The sequence below is a fragment of the Notamacropus eugenii genome, chromosome 1 (assembly GCF_028372415.1).
Source record: "Notamacropus eugenii isolate mMacEug1 chromosome 1, mMacEug1.pri_v2, whole genome shotgun sequence".
Taxonomy (NCBI): Eukaryota; Metazoa; Chordata; class Mammalia; order Diprotodontia; family Macropodidae; genus Notamacropus; species Notamacropus eugenii.
The window spans coordinates 378,243,533-378,262,908 of NC_092872.1; the positions used below are offsets into that span (position 1 = coordinate 378,243,533).

Consider the following 19,376-nt stretch of genomic DNA (forward strand, 5'->3'; position numbering starts at 1 on the left):
TAATTAATTTTGTCTCTGGCTGAAAGAAAGCTTCAGAGGAATTCATTAGAGGTAGGCCCCTGTTATTTGCCCTTGAATTTCTGGGTCCCAGCACTCCTAGACATCAACAATACCCATCATTTGTTTCCTGGATGAGTGGGAATAAGGCATGAGGAGGGTCCTTCCATTTCCCCTCTTCACCTCAAATAGAAATCCCCATTCTCTATTTAAAAAATAAATTTTATTAGTATGTTTTGTTTTTACATTGTCTGCATCTCTCAATGTATCCCTACAGTCCTTATAACAGAATAAAAAAGGGAAGAAAACATGTCAGCACTGTCTGCCCTAACACATATCTGGATCAAATGTAACAAAATTATAAAAAGATCCAGCAGGATTCAGAATGAAGACAGAAGAGAGGACACTCCCCAACCTACCCCTTCATGAAGGTGAGAGGTCTGCAGGTTTTAAAATGTTACACTTATTTTCAGACTTTACAATGTATCGATAAGTTGGAGGTTATAGACTGTACAAGTCCCCACCCACCTAGCACAAAGCCAACATAATTACCATATAGTAACTGTTTCTCTTTTACGCAGGAACCCTGAGGGTCTTCCCTCCCAGTCTGATTTTTTTTTTTTTTATTAAAGCCTCCATCCTTTGAGTAACTACTTAAAGAAGCCTATTGATTGAATGGGTGCATCTCACTCAAAGTGAGAATGTGATAAGACCTTAGCCTGAAAGGGCCAGGTTCTCACACTGCATCCTAGGCCATCTCCAGCTGTCCTGAAGAATATCAGCTCACTGGACCCAGATAGCTCCAGAGGAGAAAGTGAGGCTGGTGACTGCACAGCCCTCCCTCACTCAAATGAAAGTCAACTGCAAGTCATGTCATCATCTTGATGTCATGGTCCTCTTGGAGAACGAAGGAGAAACACAACAACCTGTACAGGTTTTTTCTCAAAAAAAAAAATTCCATTTGTTGTTATAGGAGGATAGCTCTCTGGGAGGGAGGATACTTGGGACAATTATGATCATGCAAAAAAAAAAAGATAGCAATAAAAGCTTATTTTCAATTAATCAATACACTTTACTAAGCACCTAGTATAAGTGCCAATCAATCAATAATCAATAATCACTAAGCGACTTCTAAGTGCCTGTCACTATGCTATAAAGGTGGGGATAGACAAAGAGGCAAAAGGCAGTGCGTGCCCTCAAGGAGCTTGTAGTCTGTTTATCAGGAAAAGTCTGACGTTCTGTCCCGAGCGCCATGGCCAACAGTCCCCGGAGAACCGCCCCCATTTCTCCCCAGCCGGGTGGAGCGCTCTGAGCCTCAACCCAGGGCCCCAGAGAAACTACATTTCCCAGCACAACCCAAGGCCAGGATAAGACTCTCGGGAAGTCGGAAGTAGTAGAGTGAGGTCTAAGGGCGGAGGGGCGGAGACGAGGGGGAAAAGTTGTGCGCGCGAGCCTGCCGGAGCCGATTTGCAGCAAACCTTCGGTCCTCGTGCGTCCGGGCCCGACAGCACCCGCCGCTGTCCAGCCTCGCAGACATGGCCGAAGCCCGAAAGCGGAGGGAGCTGCTGCCGCTCATCCACCACCACCTGGTGCAGGCTGGCTACGTGAGGGCGGCGCGGGAGGTGAAGCTGCAGAGCGGCCAGGTGAGGAGGAGGCAGGGAGGGAGGAGGGAGGGAAGGGACCCTCGTGGCCACCTGTCTAGTCCCCGATCGGATCGCTGCCGAGCCCGGCAGAGCTTCCAGGACAGGCTTGGGAGAAGGGGGCAGCTTGGCAGCATCCCCGGGGTTCGCCTGTCACACCAGACAGCCCAGAATCGTGATGCCCTCATGTCTTGAAGTCCCCCTTACTGGGTTCATCCTGCACGGCTTGTGGCCTCAGCCCTTGGAGAAATACTTGATAGCATGTTTTCAGTTACTGTGGAATGACTTGCTAAGCAGAAGATGGCAGAGGGATAACCGGAAAGGAGGGACAGTGTGGATGGCCAGGGTGAAGAGGAACAGGAAAAGCCTATTGAAGAACTGGCTGGTAATTGCCCTGTAACTCTGCTCGGCATGTATGGGATAAGCCCCAATCTGAACCCTGTCATTACAGCAGCTGATAGCGGTGTCCGAGCCCTGCGTGTGCACGAGGGGAAGACAGGAAGCGTGTATCCACTAGAGATGTCAGGAAAGGTTGGCCATGTTTCCTGGAACTGACACGTGCTGCTAGATCACTAGCAGATCTTGGGAGGGAGACGCTGAGAAGGTTCTGTTCCTACATGGCTGTCTGGCTCTCTTTGCTAGGAAGGCAGATCTCTGGGTAGTTCTTGTTCTTCCTTTGGGCCTCCTCCTAACTTTACCTACTGAGTTGCAGCGTGGCAAAGTGAAAAATGCCCTGGATTGAGGGCTAGACACACCCGGCACTGCTCCATACTTAGTGTATGACTGGATCAGTTACTTAACTTGTTTGAAACTCTGTTTTCTCACTTGTAAAATAGAAAGGATTAGATTAGATTAATTACCTCCCAGGGCCCTTCTCTGAATGCGGAAGAGTGTGGCAAGGGAAGGATGTTCTCTGGTGACATTCTTTCCAAAATACGCATTGCAATGGTCTTGGGTTTTACCCAGTGGAGTCCTGGGGTTTAATTATGGTCTAGGGTAAATTGCTTACAAGTGATAAGACTTCCTCTGCCTTGGGCTGTCTTCTCATATGTAAAAGGAAGGTTTACATTGAAAAGACCCCGTAGTTAACTAAGGGCTCTGGTTCCTTTGTACTTCCTTATTCCCGCTCAGTTTTCCAAAACTGTTTCTTTCTGATTGTTTTAGCCAGAAAGGACCTTGGTAGAGACTTCCTAGTCTCATCCTAGAGAATAAAAATCTGAGCTCCAGACAAAGAGAGCAGATGGGGAACTAGAAGCCAGGTCTCTTCACAAGACACTTTACAGGCTAACTGTCTTATTTAATCTTTGAAACAACCCTGTAAGGTAGGTATTACAGATTTTAGTCCCATTTCACAGATGCGGAAATCAAGGTTCATAGAAGTTGTGACTTGCCCATGATCCCCCAACTGTCAGACATGGAACTGAACCCAATTCTTCCTTACTCTTAGGTCCATCATGCTACCTACCACTCCATGCTGTCAGGATCCCTTATTAGCATTGGACTTCATCCTGAATTTCATTCCTTGGAGAGAACTTTCCAGTTAGCCCATACCCCTTACCTTCTCTGCCCATCTCCTTAGGATCTTTCCTTCCCTGCCCCAGTTATTTTGTATCAAAAAAAAAAAAAAGTGAAACTGGGAAGGGAAGACCCTCAGGGTTCCTGGGTAAAAGAGAAACAGTTACTATTTAATATTTGTATCTCTCTCCCTCTCCCTCCCCCTCAAAATCCCCTGAACCTAGGGAAATACATGCTGCATAATAGTTGCTTAATCCTTACTGAAGAAGTATGCCCATGTACCTTCTGTTCCTTCAGGGTACTTACTTGAACTACTGCTCTGTTTGAATGGGATGCTTGTTCTGGAGGTCTGACATACCCTTAGCCTTCTTCTTTTTATCCTCTTTTATCTGTTAATTTTTTATTCTGCTATCAAAGTGACCTCTTGAACTCATCCTCCATCCCATTCAATAAACTCCAGGGGCTCCCTATGGCATCCAGGATTAAATATAAAATAGGCTGATTGCTACCTGAAGCCCTTCACGACCTGGCCCTGTCTGACCTTTACAGTCTTCTTACGCCTTACACTACATCCCATATCCTGTATCCCAGGGACACAGGCCTCCTCCCTGTTCTTCTCACCAGACATTCCATCTCCCAGTCATCTGCATTTTCTTTACCTGTCTCCTGTGCCTGGAATACCCCAGCCTCTTTATCCCAACTTGTTGACTTTTCTGGGTTACTTCATGCCTCAGCTAAAACCCTTACCTCCAGTGCACAGTAATGTTAGTGCTTTCGCCCAGTGGATTGTCTCCGGTGTGCGCCGCATATAACTCGTTTGTACATAGTTGTTTGCCTGTCGCACTCCCCCCACCATTACTTGCTTTTTTCCTGTCTTTATCACTTAGCATATAGTAGGCACTTAATAAATTACGCTTGCTATTGTTACCCATCCTTTAAAGCCCACTTCTTTTTTTTTAAAATCAAATTTATTATTTTTAACATTCTTTTCTTTTTAAATTTCAGGTTCCAAATTCTCTCCCTCTCTCCGACCCCTCCCCCACCTAATGAGAAGGCAAGCAAAATGATATCAATTATAATTGTGAAATCATGCAAAACATATTTCCATGTGAGCCATATCACACAAAAAAACAAAGTGATAAACTCTACTTCATTTTAGACTCAAGAGTTCATCAATTCTGTCTCTCTGGAAGTGGACAGCATTTTTTTCATAATGAGTCCTTCGGAATTGTCTTGGATCTTTTGTATTGATCAGAGTAGCCAAGCCTTTCATGGTTAATCATCATTACAACATTGCTGTTACTGTGCACAGTGATCTCCTTCTCATTTCATTTTGCATCAGTTCATATAGGTCTTTCTGTGTTTTTCTGAAACCATCCTCTTGTCATTTCTTGTAGCACAATAGTATTCCATTACATGCATGTGCCACAACTTGTTCAGCCATTCCTCAGTTGATGAGCATCCTTTTATTTCTAATTTTTTGCTACCATGAAAAGAGAGGATGTAAATATTTTTTGTACATATAAGTCCTTTTCCCTTTCCTTTGATCTCTTTGGGATCCAGACCTAGTAATATTTTTGCTGGGTCAAGGGGTATGCACAGTTTTATAGCCCTTTGGACGTAGTTCCAAATTGTTCTCCAAAATGATGGAACCAGTTCACAATTCCACCAAGTTTATTAGTATTCCCATTTTCCCCCAGCCCTTCCAGCATTTGTCTTTTCTGATGGGTATGAAGTAGTACTTCAGAGTTATTTTTTATTTGCATTCCTCTAATCAAGAATGATCTGGAGCATTTTTTTCGTGTGACTATAGATACCTTTGATTTCTTCTTCTGAAAACTACCTGTTCATATCCTTTGACCATTTGTCTGTTGGGGCATGGCTCTTTTTATAAATTTGACTCAGAAATGAGGCCTTTATCAGAGAAACTTGCTATAAAATTTTTGATATTACTTCATTATCTTTAGAAAAATGTAGTTTCTTCTGATTATTTCTTTCAGTTAGATCTATTTTTGCTTTTGCTTTGTCTGAGATCAAGATTACTACCCCTGCCTTTTTTACTTCTACTGAAGCATAATAAATTCTGCTGTAGTCTTTTATTTTGACTCTCTGTCTTTTTCTATTTCAAGTGCATCTCTTATAAACAACATATTATTGGATTCTGATTTCTAATCCTTTCTGCTTTCTTCCTCCATTTGAGGTGGCACAGTAGATAGAACAATGCGCTTGGAATCAGGAAGACTCATCTTCCTAAACTCAAATCTGGCCTCAAAACTAGCTGTGTGACGCTGAGCAAGTCACTTAACACTGTTTGCCTTAATTTCCTCATCTGTAAAATGAGCTAAAGATGGAAGTGGTAAAACCGCTTTGGTATCTTTGCCAAGAAAACCCCAAATGGAGTCAAGAGTTGGACACAACTGAAATGACTGTACTACAACAACAAACATCCCATTCATATTCAGTTATGATTATTAACTATATTATCTTCCATCCTGTTTTCTTCTGTTTTTCTTTCTCTCTCTCTGTTTATCCTGTATATCCTCTAAAGTTTGTTTTCCTTCTGACCACTGCCTCCCTTAATCTGCCCTCCTTTTTATCATCCCTCTATCCCACCATATCTCTTATTCCCTTGCCCTCCTATTTCCTTGGTGAGTAAGATAGATTTCTATATCCCACTGAGTGTGTATATATATTCTTCCATCTTTGAACCAGTTCTGATGAGAATGAGGTTTAAGCATTGCCTGCCATCCACACCCCATTTTCCCCTCTACTGTAAATACTCTTCATTTGTGTGAGAAAAGTTTCCTCATTCTTCCTTTCCCTTCCCCCTTCTCCCAGTACCTCCCTCTTTTTTACCCCTTCATTTTTTTGAAGGGGGGAAATCATCCCAACATAATTGACTCACATTCATGCCCTCTCTCCTTCTGATTGCCCTAATGATTATAAAGTTCTTAGGAATTACATATATTATCTTCCCATATAAAGAATGTAAACAGTTTAACTTTATTGAGTCCTTTATGATTATTCTTTCATGTTTACCTTTTTATGCTTTTCTTAATTCTTGTGCTTGGATGTCATATTTTCTGTTCAACTCCAGTCTTTACATTAGGAATACCTGAAAGTCCTCTATTTCATTCCCTTTAAGGATTGTACTCAGATTGTACTCAGTTTTGCTGGAAAGGTTATTCTTGGTTGTAATGCTAGATCCTTTGCTTTTCAGAATATTATATTCTAAGCCCCCTGCTCCTTTAAGATAACCATGACAGCAGCAGCAGCAGCTTTGGGAGCTCTCAGCCTAGAGCCAATAAGGGGGTTGGACAACTGGTCAAAAAGAAATTAGAGGGAACCCTTTGCTGGCACTCAGTACATCTGGTATTGATTGGCAAATCTATTGCCCACATTCAGTTCTGGGTCATAGTTCTAGCACTAGCCTTTGCAGATACAGGGAAGCAGGGAACCTGGTCACAGTTGGTCCACAGGCCAAGAGGAACACTAGCAGTTGTTACAGCAATGGAGAAGAGTCTTTTTCTGGATAAAGACCAGAGTGCAGACCAGAAGAGCAATGATCACACCACCTCAGAAGCACCAAAAACTTGTAGACTCCCAGAACTAGCTCTGAAAATAGCAGCACGAAAAGCTTGAAGCTTAGGACAGTGGCTCTCCACCTACAAGTGATCAGAGACCAACTTTAACATAAAAGTTCAAAGTCAAGAAATAGGCTGGAAAAAATGAGCAAACAAAAAAAGAACATGACCATAAAAAGCTACTAGTATTACAGAAGACCAAGACACAAACCCAGAAGAAGACAAATGTAAAAAGTTACAAAGTTTCAAAGAAACATGCTAATTGAACCCAAGCCCAACAAGAATTCCTGGAAGAGTTAAAGAAAGAAATAAGAAAGGTAGAGGAAAAATTAGGAAGAAAATGAGATTGATGCAAGAAAATTATGAAAAAAGAATTAACAGCTTGGTAAAAGAGGCACAAAAAAAAATTGAATAAAAGAATTCCTTAAAAAGCAGAATAGGCCATATGGAAAAAGAGGTACAAAAGTTCAGTAAAGAAAATAATTCCTTAAAAATCAGAACTAGGCAAGTGGAAGCTACTAACCCTATGAAACATCAAGAAACAAAACAAAGTCAAAAGAGTGAAAAAAATAGAAGAAAATGTGAAATAGCTCATCAGAAAAACAATTAACCTTGAGAGATAATTTAGGAATTATTGGACTACCTGAATGTCATGATCAAAAAAAAGTCTAGACATCATATTTCAAGAAATTATAAAGCAAAACTACCCCAATATCTTAGATCCAGAGGGTCAGATAGAAATTAAAAGAATCTACCAATCATCTCTTGAAAGAATTCCCAAAATGAAAATTCTCAGGAATATAATAGCCAAATTTCAGAGCTCTCAGGTCAAGGAGAAAATATTGCAAGCAGCCAGAAAGAAGCAATTCAAATATTGTGGAGCCAAGTCAGGATCACACAAGTTTTAGCAGCCCCTGCTACACCCCTGGTTGGTTCCCACCCCAATGTCACAGGCCTGTGCTGTCATTCTGACCTTTTGTTGACTCTGCCACTCCAAAATTGGATTCATGGTGTTCCATTTAAAGTTGTTTGGAGGGGAATGTTGGGAGAGTTCAGCTGGGTTACTGCCTGTACTCTGCCACACACACTCCTCAATTCTTTTTTTCTAAATAAATTTTTATTATCTCATTTGACATTATCTGCATTTCCTACTATATCCCTTCCCAGACCTCTCCCAAAGACCCATCCTTTATAATAAAAAAAGAAGAGAAAAAGAAGTTTCAGAAACCTAACCAACATATTAATGAAAGTCTGACTTTATATTAGTCAATATATATTAAGCACCTACTGTGTGTCAGGTACTATGTGCAGTATTCCATATCCATAGTCCCCCACTTCTGTCTGGGGGAAGGGAAATGTCATCTTTTCTCTTTGGGACCACGCTTGGTTATTGTCTTGTTATAATAAAATGGCATTCACTTTTGCTTTTGTTATTGTTTTCTTTGCCGTTGTGTTTATTGTTTTCCTGGTTATGTTTACCTCATTTTGCATCTGTTCGTGCTTCTGTCTCTGCTTCTCATAATCATTTGTTTTTTGCTGTTTTGTCAGCGCATTCTTATATCACAGTTTGTTGAACCATTCTCATTTAATGGGCATATGCTTTGTTTCTTGCTCTTTGCTACCATAAAAAATTGTTGTTATCATTATTTAAGTCTTTTCCTTTTGTCATTGAACCCCTATAGTAGAATCTTTGGGTCAAAAGAAATGGACATTAGAGTAACTTCCTTTACATAATTCCAGATTGTGAAGTCCCACTCTTTCCTGATTCTACATTTGGTAATAACACGGTTGGGATTTCACATCTCATTTTGATTTGTACTTCTGCAAATGCAATTATTGTGTGTTGTTGCCCCTCATTAGATTACTTCTCCAGGACAAGGGGTCATAGAATTTTACAGATCTGGAGCTGAAGGGGGCCTTAGATTCCATTGAGTCCAACCCTCACATTTGATATGTGTGATACTAAAGCGCTGAACTGTTGTGACTTGTCCATCATCACATGTCTGCAAAGTGTCCATGTTGAGATTTGTACTCAAGTCTTCCTGATTCCAAGTCCAGTGCCCTGTGCTGTCTTACCTAAATGTTTCATCTTTCCTAGTACTTAGTAAGGTGCCCTGTTTACGGTTAGTACTTAATAGATGTTTGTAGGCTGGGGAAGGAAATGGCAAACCACTCCACTATCTTTGCCAAGAAAACCCCAAATGACGTCACAGAAAGTCAGGCATGACTGAACAACAAATATTTTTAGAATAAGTGAATGAGTATTAGGCATAAGTCTCAATTCACAGGATCTGTGAAGAAATTGAATTAAGAATAATTAACATTTAAGGTTTTGATTTTAAAATTTTAAGATTTTTGCTCTTTTGAACCTGACAACAACCTTAAGATCTAGGTACTATGATATTGTCCCCATTTTACAAATAATGAAACTGAGGCCTAGAGAAGTTAAGTGACACAGAAGCAGAACTCAGTCACATATTCCAAGTGTAGCATATTATCCACTAAACCACACTGTCAGGGATAGAGTCAGGATTCCTCATTTGGCTTCTGTCCTGAAAACTGTAAGACTCAACTTTGTGTTTGGGCTTCTTTTTATTTTGGATATTCTTAGGACAAAACCAAAAGGCATTTGAAGTGCTGGGCCTGACATCTGGGACTCCATGATGCTTGGTGAGAGAGTTGAGGCCTGTGAACTAGGAGCCAGGAAGACCATCCTGGCTTCATTTTCTCCTGAAGCATATGCTAAGTCAGTTACACATTTTCTCTCATTTTTCCGACCTCAGTAGGGAGATGGATTGAGGGGTTGTGGAGTAGGGGGAGAAAGAAGTGGGGTTGGTGATGTTGGAGTCTGCTTTACCTAGTGAAACCAAAATGAGCTGTTTCATGAAAAGTCAGGAATAGAATGGAAATTGGCTGTAAATATCCAGGCTCCACTTCTCCACTTGTCCTACCCCTGTGCCAAGTATGGTCCTTTCCAGCATTTAGGGTTGGAACCAATAGGAAGGAGAGGGTTTTCCAGACATAGTATTAGACACCTCTTAGAGATGTGAGAAGCAGAATGGTATAGTGGTTAGACTTTGAGTCAGGAAGACTTGAATTCAAATTCTACTTCTGAAACTTATTAATTTTGTGACTAGTCAAGGAATAGCTGAGGCTTAGTTTTCTCATCTGTAAAAGGCAATGATACAATGATCCCATGACCCATTTCACAGAGTTTTTGTGAAGTTCAAATGAAAACGAATGTATCATTTTAAAGCACCATGTAAAAGTCAGCTTTTGTTTTTATTTAACTCATGAATTATCTTAAAATATTTTCATTTGGGCTCTTCCTCCTGCTTTGGTTTCAAGAAAGTGATGGGTAGTGTCCATGGACCCTGTATCCTTTTTTGCTTACCTGTTATGTAGTAGGTCCTATTCTTCTTAGCATAGGCTATCTTCCCATTTAGAGTCTTAGAGGCTAAAATCCATCCAAGACCAGACTTGCATCAAATTCTTACACCTTTTCTATAGCTGTTTTTCAGGTGGCCTAAAGTTAGAAGAATCTCAGGTTGGAAGGAATTGTAGACTTCATCAAGTACTATTCCCTGCTCGATGCATTAGTTATAAGGGTGTGGATAGGTATTTTTTGAAGATATCTTCCCGCTTCAGTTTATATTACGTTACAATAATACCGAAGCCATTTTTTTAGCTCAAATCTCTCAATGTATAAGGTTGGTTGCTTTTCTCCTTCAGGTGCCAAAGCAGTAGTGAATCCAAAGAAGTATCCAATTCCTTTTTTATTCCTGTTTCTCATTATATGCAATTGATTCTTTTTCTATTCCTCCACAGAAAACTTTCCCAGCACAATCAGTGACCCTTCTGGACATCTATACCCACTGGCAACAGTAAGTCTGCACTTTGGGGTTCCTAGCTTGGGCTAGGGAGAAATTTGCAGGATATGAGGTCTGGAACATACTGGCTTCCTCCACAGGAAACCCTAGGATGACCCCCCTGAGTAGGACATCTTGGGATTAGTGCTTGGTAGGTTGTAGGGGCCCTCATGGAAAAGAATAGAGGGGCAGATAGGTTTGCATGTTGGTACTGTTGGATGGGGATACAGGAGATAGAGTGGGGGTAGATGTGTGGACTGTGGGGTCAAGCAGGAGGATGAATATAAACCAGGAGGCTTTCCGTCAGACCAGACTTAGCTTGGCCTTCACAGAGGTTGCAAAGAGTTGACCTACTAAGAATGGGGACTAAGAACACTTCACATTTAGGGGATTAAATAGAGATTATGTGAAATTTTGTCTCTCTGGTCTCCCTTGGCTCTGGTGAGGAGAAGAGTCTTAAACTGGTTTGGTTGTGTTCTCTTTGAGTTATGAGAAGGAGCCATTCACCCTAAATTACATACTCTGTCAGTCAATCAGTAAACATTTATTAAGTGCTTGGTATAGGCCAGGCTCTGTGCTGAGTTCTAAGGATACAAAAAGAGCCAAAAGATAGTCCCTGCCTTCAAGGAACTTATATGCAGTTGTAAAAACCTTTACACCAAGACAAATAACTTCAAATGTGTTTTTTCTTCCTTCATAGTATTCTTAAACAGAGGACATAAAAACAAAAGGAGTGTGTGTGTGTATATTTAAGATGCATCATTGACTGAAGAGAGTGGTTTCATTTGAGTGATGAGGTCAAAATCCAGGTTGCAGAGGGTTAGGGAGTAAGAGGAGCAGTGGAGGCAAGGGGATATAGTTGGCTTTTTCTAGGAATTTGACAAAGGCTAGCTTGTGGGGATGGCAAAGTGAAGGGAGAGTTTTAAGGATGGGGGAAATCCAGTTTTGTTTGTAGGCAGCAGGAAAAGGAGCAGTAGATAAGGAGAAATTCAAGATTGAAGAGGAAGAGATTTGGATGTCAAGCTTCTAGTAGAGCCAGGAAGGAGTAGGATAGAGAAGTTGGCCTTGGAGAGGCAGAGGGGGAGGGGAGGAATAAGTGTCAAGGAATTTTGAGATGTAGAATAGGTGATAAGAGAGAGCTTATTGTGGAGTGAATAACTAATGGTTTTTGATTTTTTCTCTAAATATATACTCCACAGATTGTTGTAAGGATCAAAGGGAATAATATGAATGGGAAGCAACTTTAAATTAATAAAGTAAAAAACAAAAATACAAACACACAGACATACATATATTAGTGATTTTTTTTGTTTTTAGATCACTCACATTTTCTAAGATAACCTTACTCCCCTCTCCCCCGCTCCCAGAGAACCATTCTTTTTAATAAAGACTATTAAAGAAAGAAAGAAAAAGAAGTCTCACAAAATTAATCAACACATTAAAAAAATATATTATATAGAGTAGTGGACCTCCATTCTGCAAAGAAGTTGTGGAGAGTTGTCTTTTCATGTCTCTTCTTTGATGCCAAATTTGATCCTTATTATTTCATTCAGCTTCAATTTCTGTTGTTATCTATTCCGTTCATGTTGTCGTAAATTTCGAGGTAAGGTCCTTTACTGAGGGGCTTGGGTCAGGAGTCTTGAGAGGATCTTTGCAACCACCACCATGTGAAATGTCATTTAGAGATGAAGCAAAGAATCGCCTTGGAGAAATGAGGACTCAGCTGAAATAGATAACAGAAATTTATAGTGGCTTCCTCCAGAACCAGTCAGCAGCTTTTGTCTAGGAACAGGGAATTTGTACAGTTGGCTAGGATCCAGAATGGCGGTTCACAATGCATGAGCACTGATAGGATCTGGGTACATAGGAATTCAGGGATGGGTAGAAGACAAGGCATGTAGTCGAATTAACTATAGGGTAAAGATTGGGAAGAGAGAACAGTGAAGTGAAAACAAAATTGGTGGTCCAGAAAGAGCACTGAGAGATGGATGGATTGGGGTTCATGGGGAGGCTGAAGGTGATGATGATGATGATGATAAATAATAAATTGTATTATCTATCAGATGATATACAATAAATTATATAAGCTACCATATATTAATTATATGGAAAATTATATATAAAAATAAACTATCATAGCCAACATTTCTATAAGACTTAGTATGTACCAGATACTGCTAAGTGTGAGTTCTTGATCATGGAAATAGAACGTTATGAGTTACCTTCCATCCATTCTTTATTACTTGTGTGTACCTAGTTATTCATGTTATCTTCCCTGATAGAATGAGAGCTCCTTGAAGGCAAGAACAGTGCTTTTGCCTTTCTTTGTATCCCCATTGCTTAGCACAATGTCTGGCAGGAATTGCCATAAATTCTCTTTGACAGACTGATGCTAAGATCAAGCATATGACAATCCCTTTGTGTGGCCAGATTGTAATGAAGATGAAGGTCATGGGAATTGAGAAGGTTGATGAACTAGGAGGTCATTGTATTTGAGTGATCATCAACATGTATATTAAATATTAGGGCACGAGTTTGGGTGGGGAAAAAACTGGGGCCGAGTTCTGAAGTCTGAAAGAGAAAAGAGAATGACCTGGGGCCATCAGGTAACGTAGCCAAGCTTGGGAGGTGGGGTTAGGTGCAAATGACTCGGTGTGTTTTATTACAAAATTTGCTATGTGTTCACTTATGAGGGAGCCTCTACATCACAGGGGCTAATAATAGTCGTACTTCCCTTTTGTCTTTTACTTTATGAATTTCAAACTGCTTCCCATTCATATTATTTCCTTTGATCCTCACTACAACCTGTGCAATAGATTAGATGGATATTATTATCCCTAATTTATTAATGAGGAAACTGTGATTTAGAGGTGAACTCCCTTGCCCAAGATCACACTGCTAGTATGTGGAAGAGCCAAGATAAAAATCCAGGTCTTTAATAACATCATAGATTTAGAGCTAGAAGGGATCTTCAAGGCCTTGTAGTCTAGCCCCGTAATTTTACAGAAAAGGAAACTGAGGCCTAGAGAGGTTATATGCCTTGTCCAAGTTTCTACCAAGGTAGTTAGTGTCAGAGTGAGATTTGAATCCAGGTTGTCTGACTCCAAAGCCAGTGCTCTTTCCACTTACCAGCCTGACTTCCATACTAATTGTATTATCTCCTTGGATATGGGTCCAGGCAGCTGGGGTGAGGCAGGATGGCAGGTGCTAAAGCAGGTATTGATCTACGCTTTTTCGTTCCCTCTTTTAAATATTCCCGCCAAGATGGAGAATTCTCTATCCCTCCAAGTTCATTCATTCATAAGCTTCCTTCAAGCCCCAACTGAGAGAGACTTTCCTGACTCCCCCCAAAATTACTTTATGTTTCTTTGTGTGTAGGTTGTATTTTATTTATGTACATCTTGTTTTCTCCCGTAGAATGTAAGCTTCATGAGACCAATGACTGTTTTTGTTTTTCTGTTGTTGTCTCAGTGACTAGCATAGTTCTGGCCTTTGGTGCTTAGTAGATGCTTAGTAAATACTTGTTGAATCAATCATTGTGTTACACCCTTTTTTTAAAGGAGAGGGCCTAGATTGCCCTTGCTGTGTATTGGTAGATGACGAGCTGTGATAAAGTCCCATATTTGTCTTTCTGATGTATCTGTATGCACCAAAGTGAGTTCTCTGTCCTGCAAGTGAAGTAGGAGTTCCTACCTAAGTTCCTCCTCTTACCTCACCTCCAATCCCTTCCTTCCATTCCCTGGGAAAAGGACAGTGAAGTTTGGGCCAGTTTAGTCCTTGCCAAATCCAACTGCTCCTAACTGGGATGAGAAGATGAGGTACTAAAGAAGTCAGGAAACTTGGTTTCTCTTCTTTCTTCTGTCTTAGACAGGACAATTGGCCCTTCATTGGATGATCTTTCCTTTGCCCCATTTGAAAAGTTGTGCTAGAGTGAGGATTAATTAGTCTCTAAGGCCCCTCAGAAGAAGGTGCCATATAAACGCAGGATTCCGGCATTAAAATTCTCTCTTCCACCTTGGCAACTGACTCCATTCCAGGTAACACTTTTCTTTGCTGTCAGTTAGAGGAACAGTGGTGTAGTGGATAGAGGGGTGGCCTTGGAGTCAGGAAAACCTGAGTTTGAATCTTATCTCAGACAAGTATTAGGTGTGAGATTGTAAGCAAGTCATCAGACCTCTCAGCACCTCCTCCAGCTCTTTTAAAACTCTATACCAGTTGCCACATCTGTTGAGAGAGTTTCCTCACTAGAAGTTCCCTACACTGATAAAATCACAGATCTGACCAAAAATGTCAAAAAGCTCCAGCTGGTGGGATTTTGGGCCACATAGTCACTGGGAAAAAGATCAGGAATGGCCTCTAATGGATGCTTACTTACTGTCCACCTTGAATGGGGTAGATTGGAAGGGTGTGAGAGGGGGTAAAGCAGAGGTTAAGAGATGGCTCTGGCTAAAGCCTGGCTCCACTGGGAAGACCCAAGCACAGGAAAACAAAGTATATAAAACCCATATTATCCAGCGCTTAAGCTGTGTGATTTGGACCAGTGGTCCCCAAAATGAGGCTTCAGGGTATGAAAGATGATCCACTGGGGTCCTGGAAACAATATTACAGCTTCTCTTTATATTTTTTAATCTAATAAGAAGGAAATGAACATTTAATAGGTAGATTGGCACCACTGCCCTGATCCATTATTTCCATATGTCACAAGGTGTCCTGAGGGAAGAATGAGTTTCCCAACTCAGAAACATTGACACAGTCATCCTCATTCCTCTGCTTTCAGCAGGTTGCAGCCTATTGTAATTTATGTGGAACAGTTTAAGTGGATTTGCAGATTGTGACTTTTAGCTAAACTAACCCTTATAAAATGGACAAGTAGGTTAAAAAGATTTCTGCAAAGAAACTGCAGAGTGAAGCTAATACTAGTAATTATGAGCACAAAGGAAACACTAAAAAATAACAACTCTCATTTCTTCTGCCTCTAGTGATAAGCTTGTAATGATGAGCTCATCAGATGTGACAGAAGTAGGCCAAAATAATTTGAAAATATCAAGATTATTTGGAAAATGAATTTATATCCACTATGTAAACAGTGAACCTAAGATTAAGCGTATATTGTATCTTGAGATATTAATGATAGTATGAAACCATCATGACTAGCAAGACATATCAAAACTAAGCATTTGTTGAAAAAAATGATGTGTCATTTATATAAACATTCTCAGATCTGCATACTTTGAAAACCTGGAAACAGAATTTTCTAACCTCTTAAAAAATCTTCCAAACAATAAGTCTCAGTGGAATTTGAAACCCATTTGTTACAAATAGAAAAATGTAATAGTTTTTAATGGGTTTGCAAGAATAGCTGAGTAACATGAGGGATGATGGAAATTGACAAGATTTTAGCAAAAACCTTTGCATAATTGGTGAACTGAGATTGAAAAATGAATATCATGATTTAGTAATTGCAGCCAACTGTGTACTTCAGTTTGGATGCATGAATCTTTGTGAGGAATCTTTTTGTTTTAGCTATGGTACCCGTTAAAGCCAAATGTTGAAATAAATAGAACTTAGAACCAGACATTTGAATTGCTATATGAAAATATGCTAAACAAGATTTTATAAAATGATGAGGCATATTCACACAATAGTTGCTTAATAAATGCTTTATCTCTCACTACAATATAATGATATAACTTTAATGTTTTTGTGAAAGAAAGAGGGCTTTGTACTTTGAAATAAAAGCATTTTAAAATACTGTATATTTCATCTTTCACCTCATTTTTTTAAAATTTGTGTATGTTTTCTGAGAACAGCAAGGTGGTATGATAGAGTGCTGGGCTTAGAGTCAGGAAGATTCTTCTTCATGAGTTCAAATCTGGCCTCAGACACTCATTAACTATGTGACCCTTGGCAACTCACTTAACCTGTTTGCCTCAGTTTCCTCACTTATCAAATGAGCTGGAGAAGGAAATGGCAAACCACTCCAGTATCTTTGTCAAGAAAACCCCAAATAGAGCTAGACAAGACTGAAATGACTGAACAACAAATAAAATGTTTTCTAATGTATATAACGTTAGTACTATAGTACTAATAGTAATATAATATTAAAGTATATAATTTATGAATAAATTTGCATATAGTTAGAGTACTTGGCCAAACATATTTACTGATAAGTTAAAACAAAGGTTGACAACCACTACTTTTAGATTGTAAAGTCAGACAAAGAAAGGATCATTGTGGGCCTGAGTAGTTAGGGGAAAGCTTCCTGAAGGCAGTGAACTTGATCTTAATCCAGACAGAAGGTTGTCAAGAGTTTGGATTGGTAGAAGTAGGAAGTACATTCTATAGGACATGATGGTAATGATACTTTAATAAAGTGCTGTTGAGGTTTATGTTATAATAACTCACATATTTGGATATGAGCTACTATAACATAATGAGCTATTATAAAACCAATATGGTGTAATAAATTTAAAATTTATGAAATACTGTCCTCATAACCACTTTGTCAGGTAGGATGAGACATGTATTATTATCCCAACTTTATAGATTAGGGAACTGAGGCTCAGAGTAGTACCATGAATTATTCAGTCATGCTGCTAGTAAATCTAGAGCCATAACTTAAAACAGACTGATTCTACTCAGAGACTAAGGTTTGTTCTGCTTGGCCTCAGCAGGTTCAACTATAACTAATTTGATACAAGAAAGGAGTTTTCCAATTCCCAGCATTCAGAACTGTCCAAAATAGAGTGGGGCTGCCATGCAAGGGGGCTGGACGCTTCTAACTGAAAGTGTTGAAGAGGGAGGCTGGAGGACCAGTTGTTGGGATAGTGTTTCCTGCATTAGTAGAGATTGGATAGGGGACCTATGAGATCTGATTCCTGTGATCTTGTGATCTTACAAAGAAGATCAAAGCATGGACAGGGCAGTTCAATATTTATTCAGACCTTGAGCTAGTTATGAGTGGAACTGGGCTATGAATCAAAACATGATCCAGATATGAACTTCTTGGCCTATCTCAAGTTTTATTATTGTTTTTAGATTTAGCATACCAGTTTGAAATAGAGGAAGCATGTTTTCTTAATTCAAGTCCCCATTTCTTTCATTTCACCTTTAAAATCAATCTGAACAAAGTCTAAAGGAAACACACAAAAAGGACAATTTTGTTACTACTTTATTAAACTTAATGTACTTTTAAAAAACAAATTATACAAGAGAAGTTCATAATTTCATGTACAACCCTTTGTTCCTTATGAATTTAAAGTGTTTATTGGTGATCGATAATTAGAAAAAAGGAAATATATAAAAATAAAAAAAATCTGATAGGAAAACAACTCAAAATATATGTTACCTACTAAAGACAATAAGAGGACCAAATTCACATTACATGCATACAAAGAATGTCAAAAGAAATCAGGGAAAATGGTGATGTGGTTATTAATATATTAAAGTCATCTTTGGGAGATGGCATTAACAGTTGTAAAGTAACAGAAGTTACAGATATGGACAATCATTTACAGTCATGGTATTTTAGTTTGAACTCGTGCTTCTTTTATTTTTATTGTCTTCTGTATTTGTTCATGAATTTGAATGCCTGTGTTTGTCAATGGAAGGCAAAGTAAAATTTATGTTTAAAGAAAAAATTAGTCTAAGTTGTAGCTGAAGGGATGAAGAGGTAGGTTTTGAGGCTGTTGATTTTGGGTGACTCTACTAGGCAAGATCTTGCCTGTTCTGGGAATCAAAAAACTGAAGAAACATAAAGGAACTTGTTTGCTTAGATTTCTTAATTCTCAGTTAGTCAAGGAATTATAGATTTAGAGATAGAAAGGATTTTAGAATTCATCTATGACAACCTCATTTTACAGATGAGGAAACTAAGCCTGAGAAAGAGAGGAAGTGACTTGTTCCAGGTCACCTGGGTCTGTAGGCGCAGAGCTAGGAATCAGACTTAGTCAATCATCTGACTAGTTCAGGGCTCATTTCCCCACGCTACTCTGTGTTCTCCCACTCTTTCCTTGTGATTCCATACCTTTATGGGTTGTTAGGGATGTCGCGTGGACAGAATGATATTTTGAAAGTCTAGGTCTGACTACGTCGTTTCCCTATTCAAGAAGCTCCAATGCCTCCCTATTTCCCACAGTGTCTGGCATGTAGTATATTCTGAATAAATGCTTATTGACCTGAGCACTATATACAGTGAATGCTTTGAAAAAAAATGTTTTGAATTATATGTTCACTTGTGCTCTACAGCCCCTGGTTTAGTACTTTATACATAATAGGTGCCTGATAAATACTTGTTGAATTGAATTGTTGATTGTAAGGATCGACAGCACAGGATCCAGTCTGAGACACGGGTAAGAGAAAGGTGAATGAGCGAAGTAAGAAGGAAGGGCCTAAATATAGAGAAAAAACATGGAGACAGCTTGTATGGTTTAAAAAAAACCCCACTAAAATTGGAAAGACCCAACACTGCTATAAACAATCTGTGTGACTGAACATTCAGCCTTGTTTTTCCTTGTTTGTAAAATGGAAATTATGTGCCAACTTGTGCAAACTAATGTAGGGGAGGAGAGGAACAAGGGGATACCAGAACTTAGGTCTTTTTTTTTCTACTTAGTAGCATTTTATTTTTTCCAATTACATAGAAAGGTAGTTTTCAACATTCACTTTTATAAGATTTTGAGTTCCAAACTTTTTTCTCCCCTTCCCAGGACGACAAGCAATCTTATATAGGCTATACATGTATAATCATATTAAACATATTTTCACATCTG

The 19,376-nt window shown here is 39.5% G+C and overlaps 1 protein-coding gene across 5 annotated transcripts in view; it reads left to right on the forward strand.

The window, feature by feature from the left end:
- The first annotated feature begins 306 nt into the window (after positions 1-306).
- TCOF1 (treacle ribosome biogenesis factor 1) overlaps positions 307-19,376 on the forward strand; it is an 86,512-nt gene continuing 67,442 nt past the window's right edge. For 2 of the 5 annotated variants that reach the window (XM_072630716.1, XM_072630717.1), the window contains exons 1-2: positions 1,401-1,640; positions 10,565-10,620. In XM_072630716.1, the coding sequence (XP_072486817.1) occupies positions 1,533-1,640; positions 10,565-10,620 (164 nt within the window). In that variant the 5' untranslated portion in view covers positions 1,401-1,532. Of the gene's footprint in view, positions 429-1,400; positions 1,641-10,564; positions 10,621-19,376 lie in introns of those variants that run through there. The other 3 variants (XM_072630718.1, XM_072630719.1, XM_072630720.1) reach the window with 3 other exon arrangements.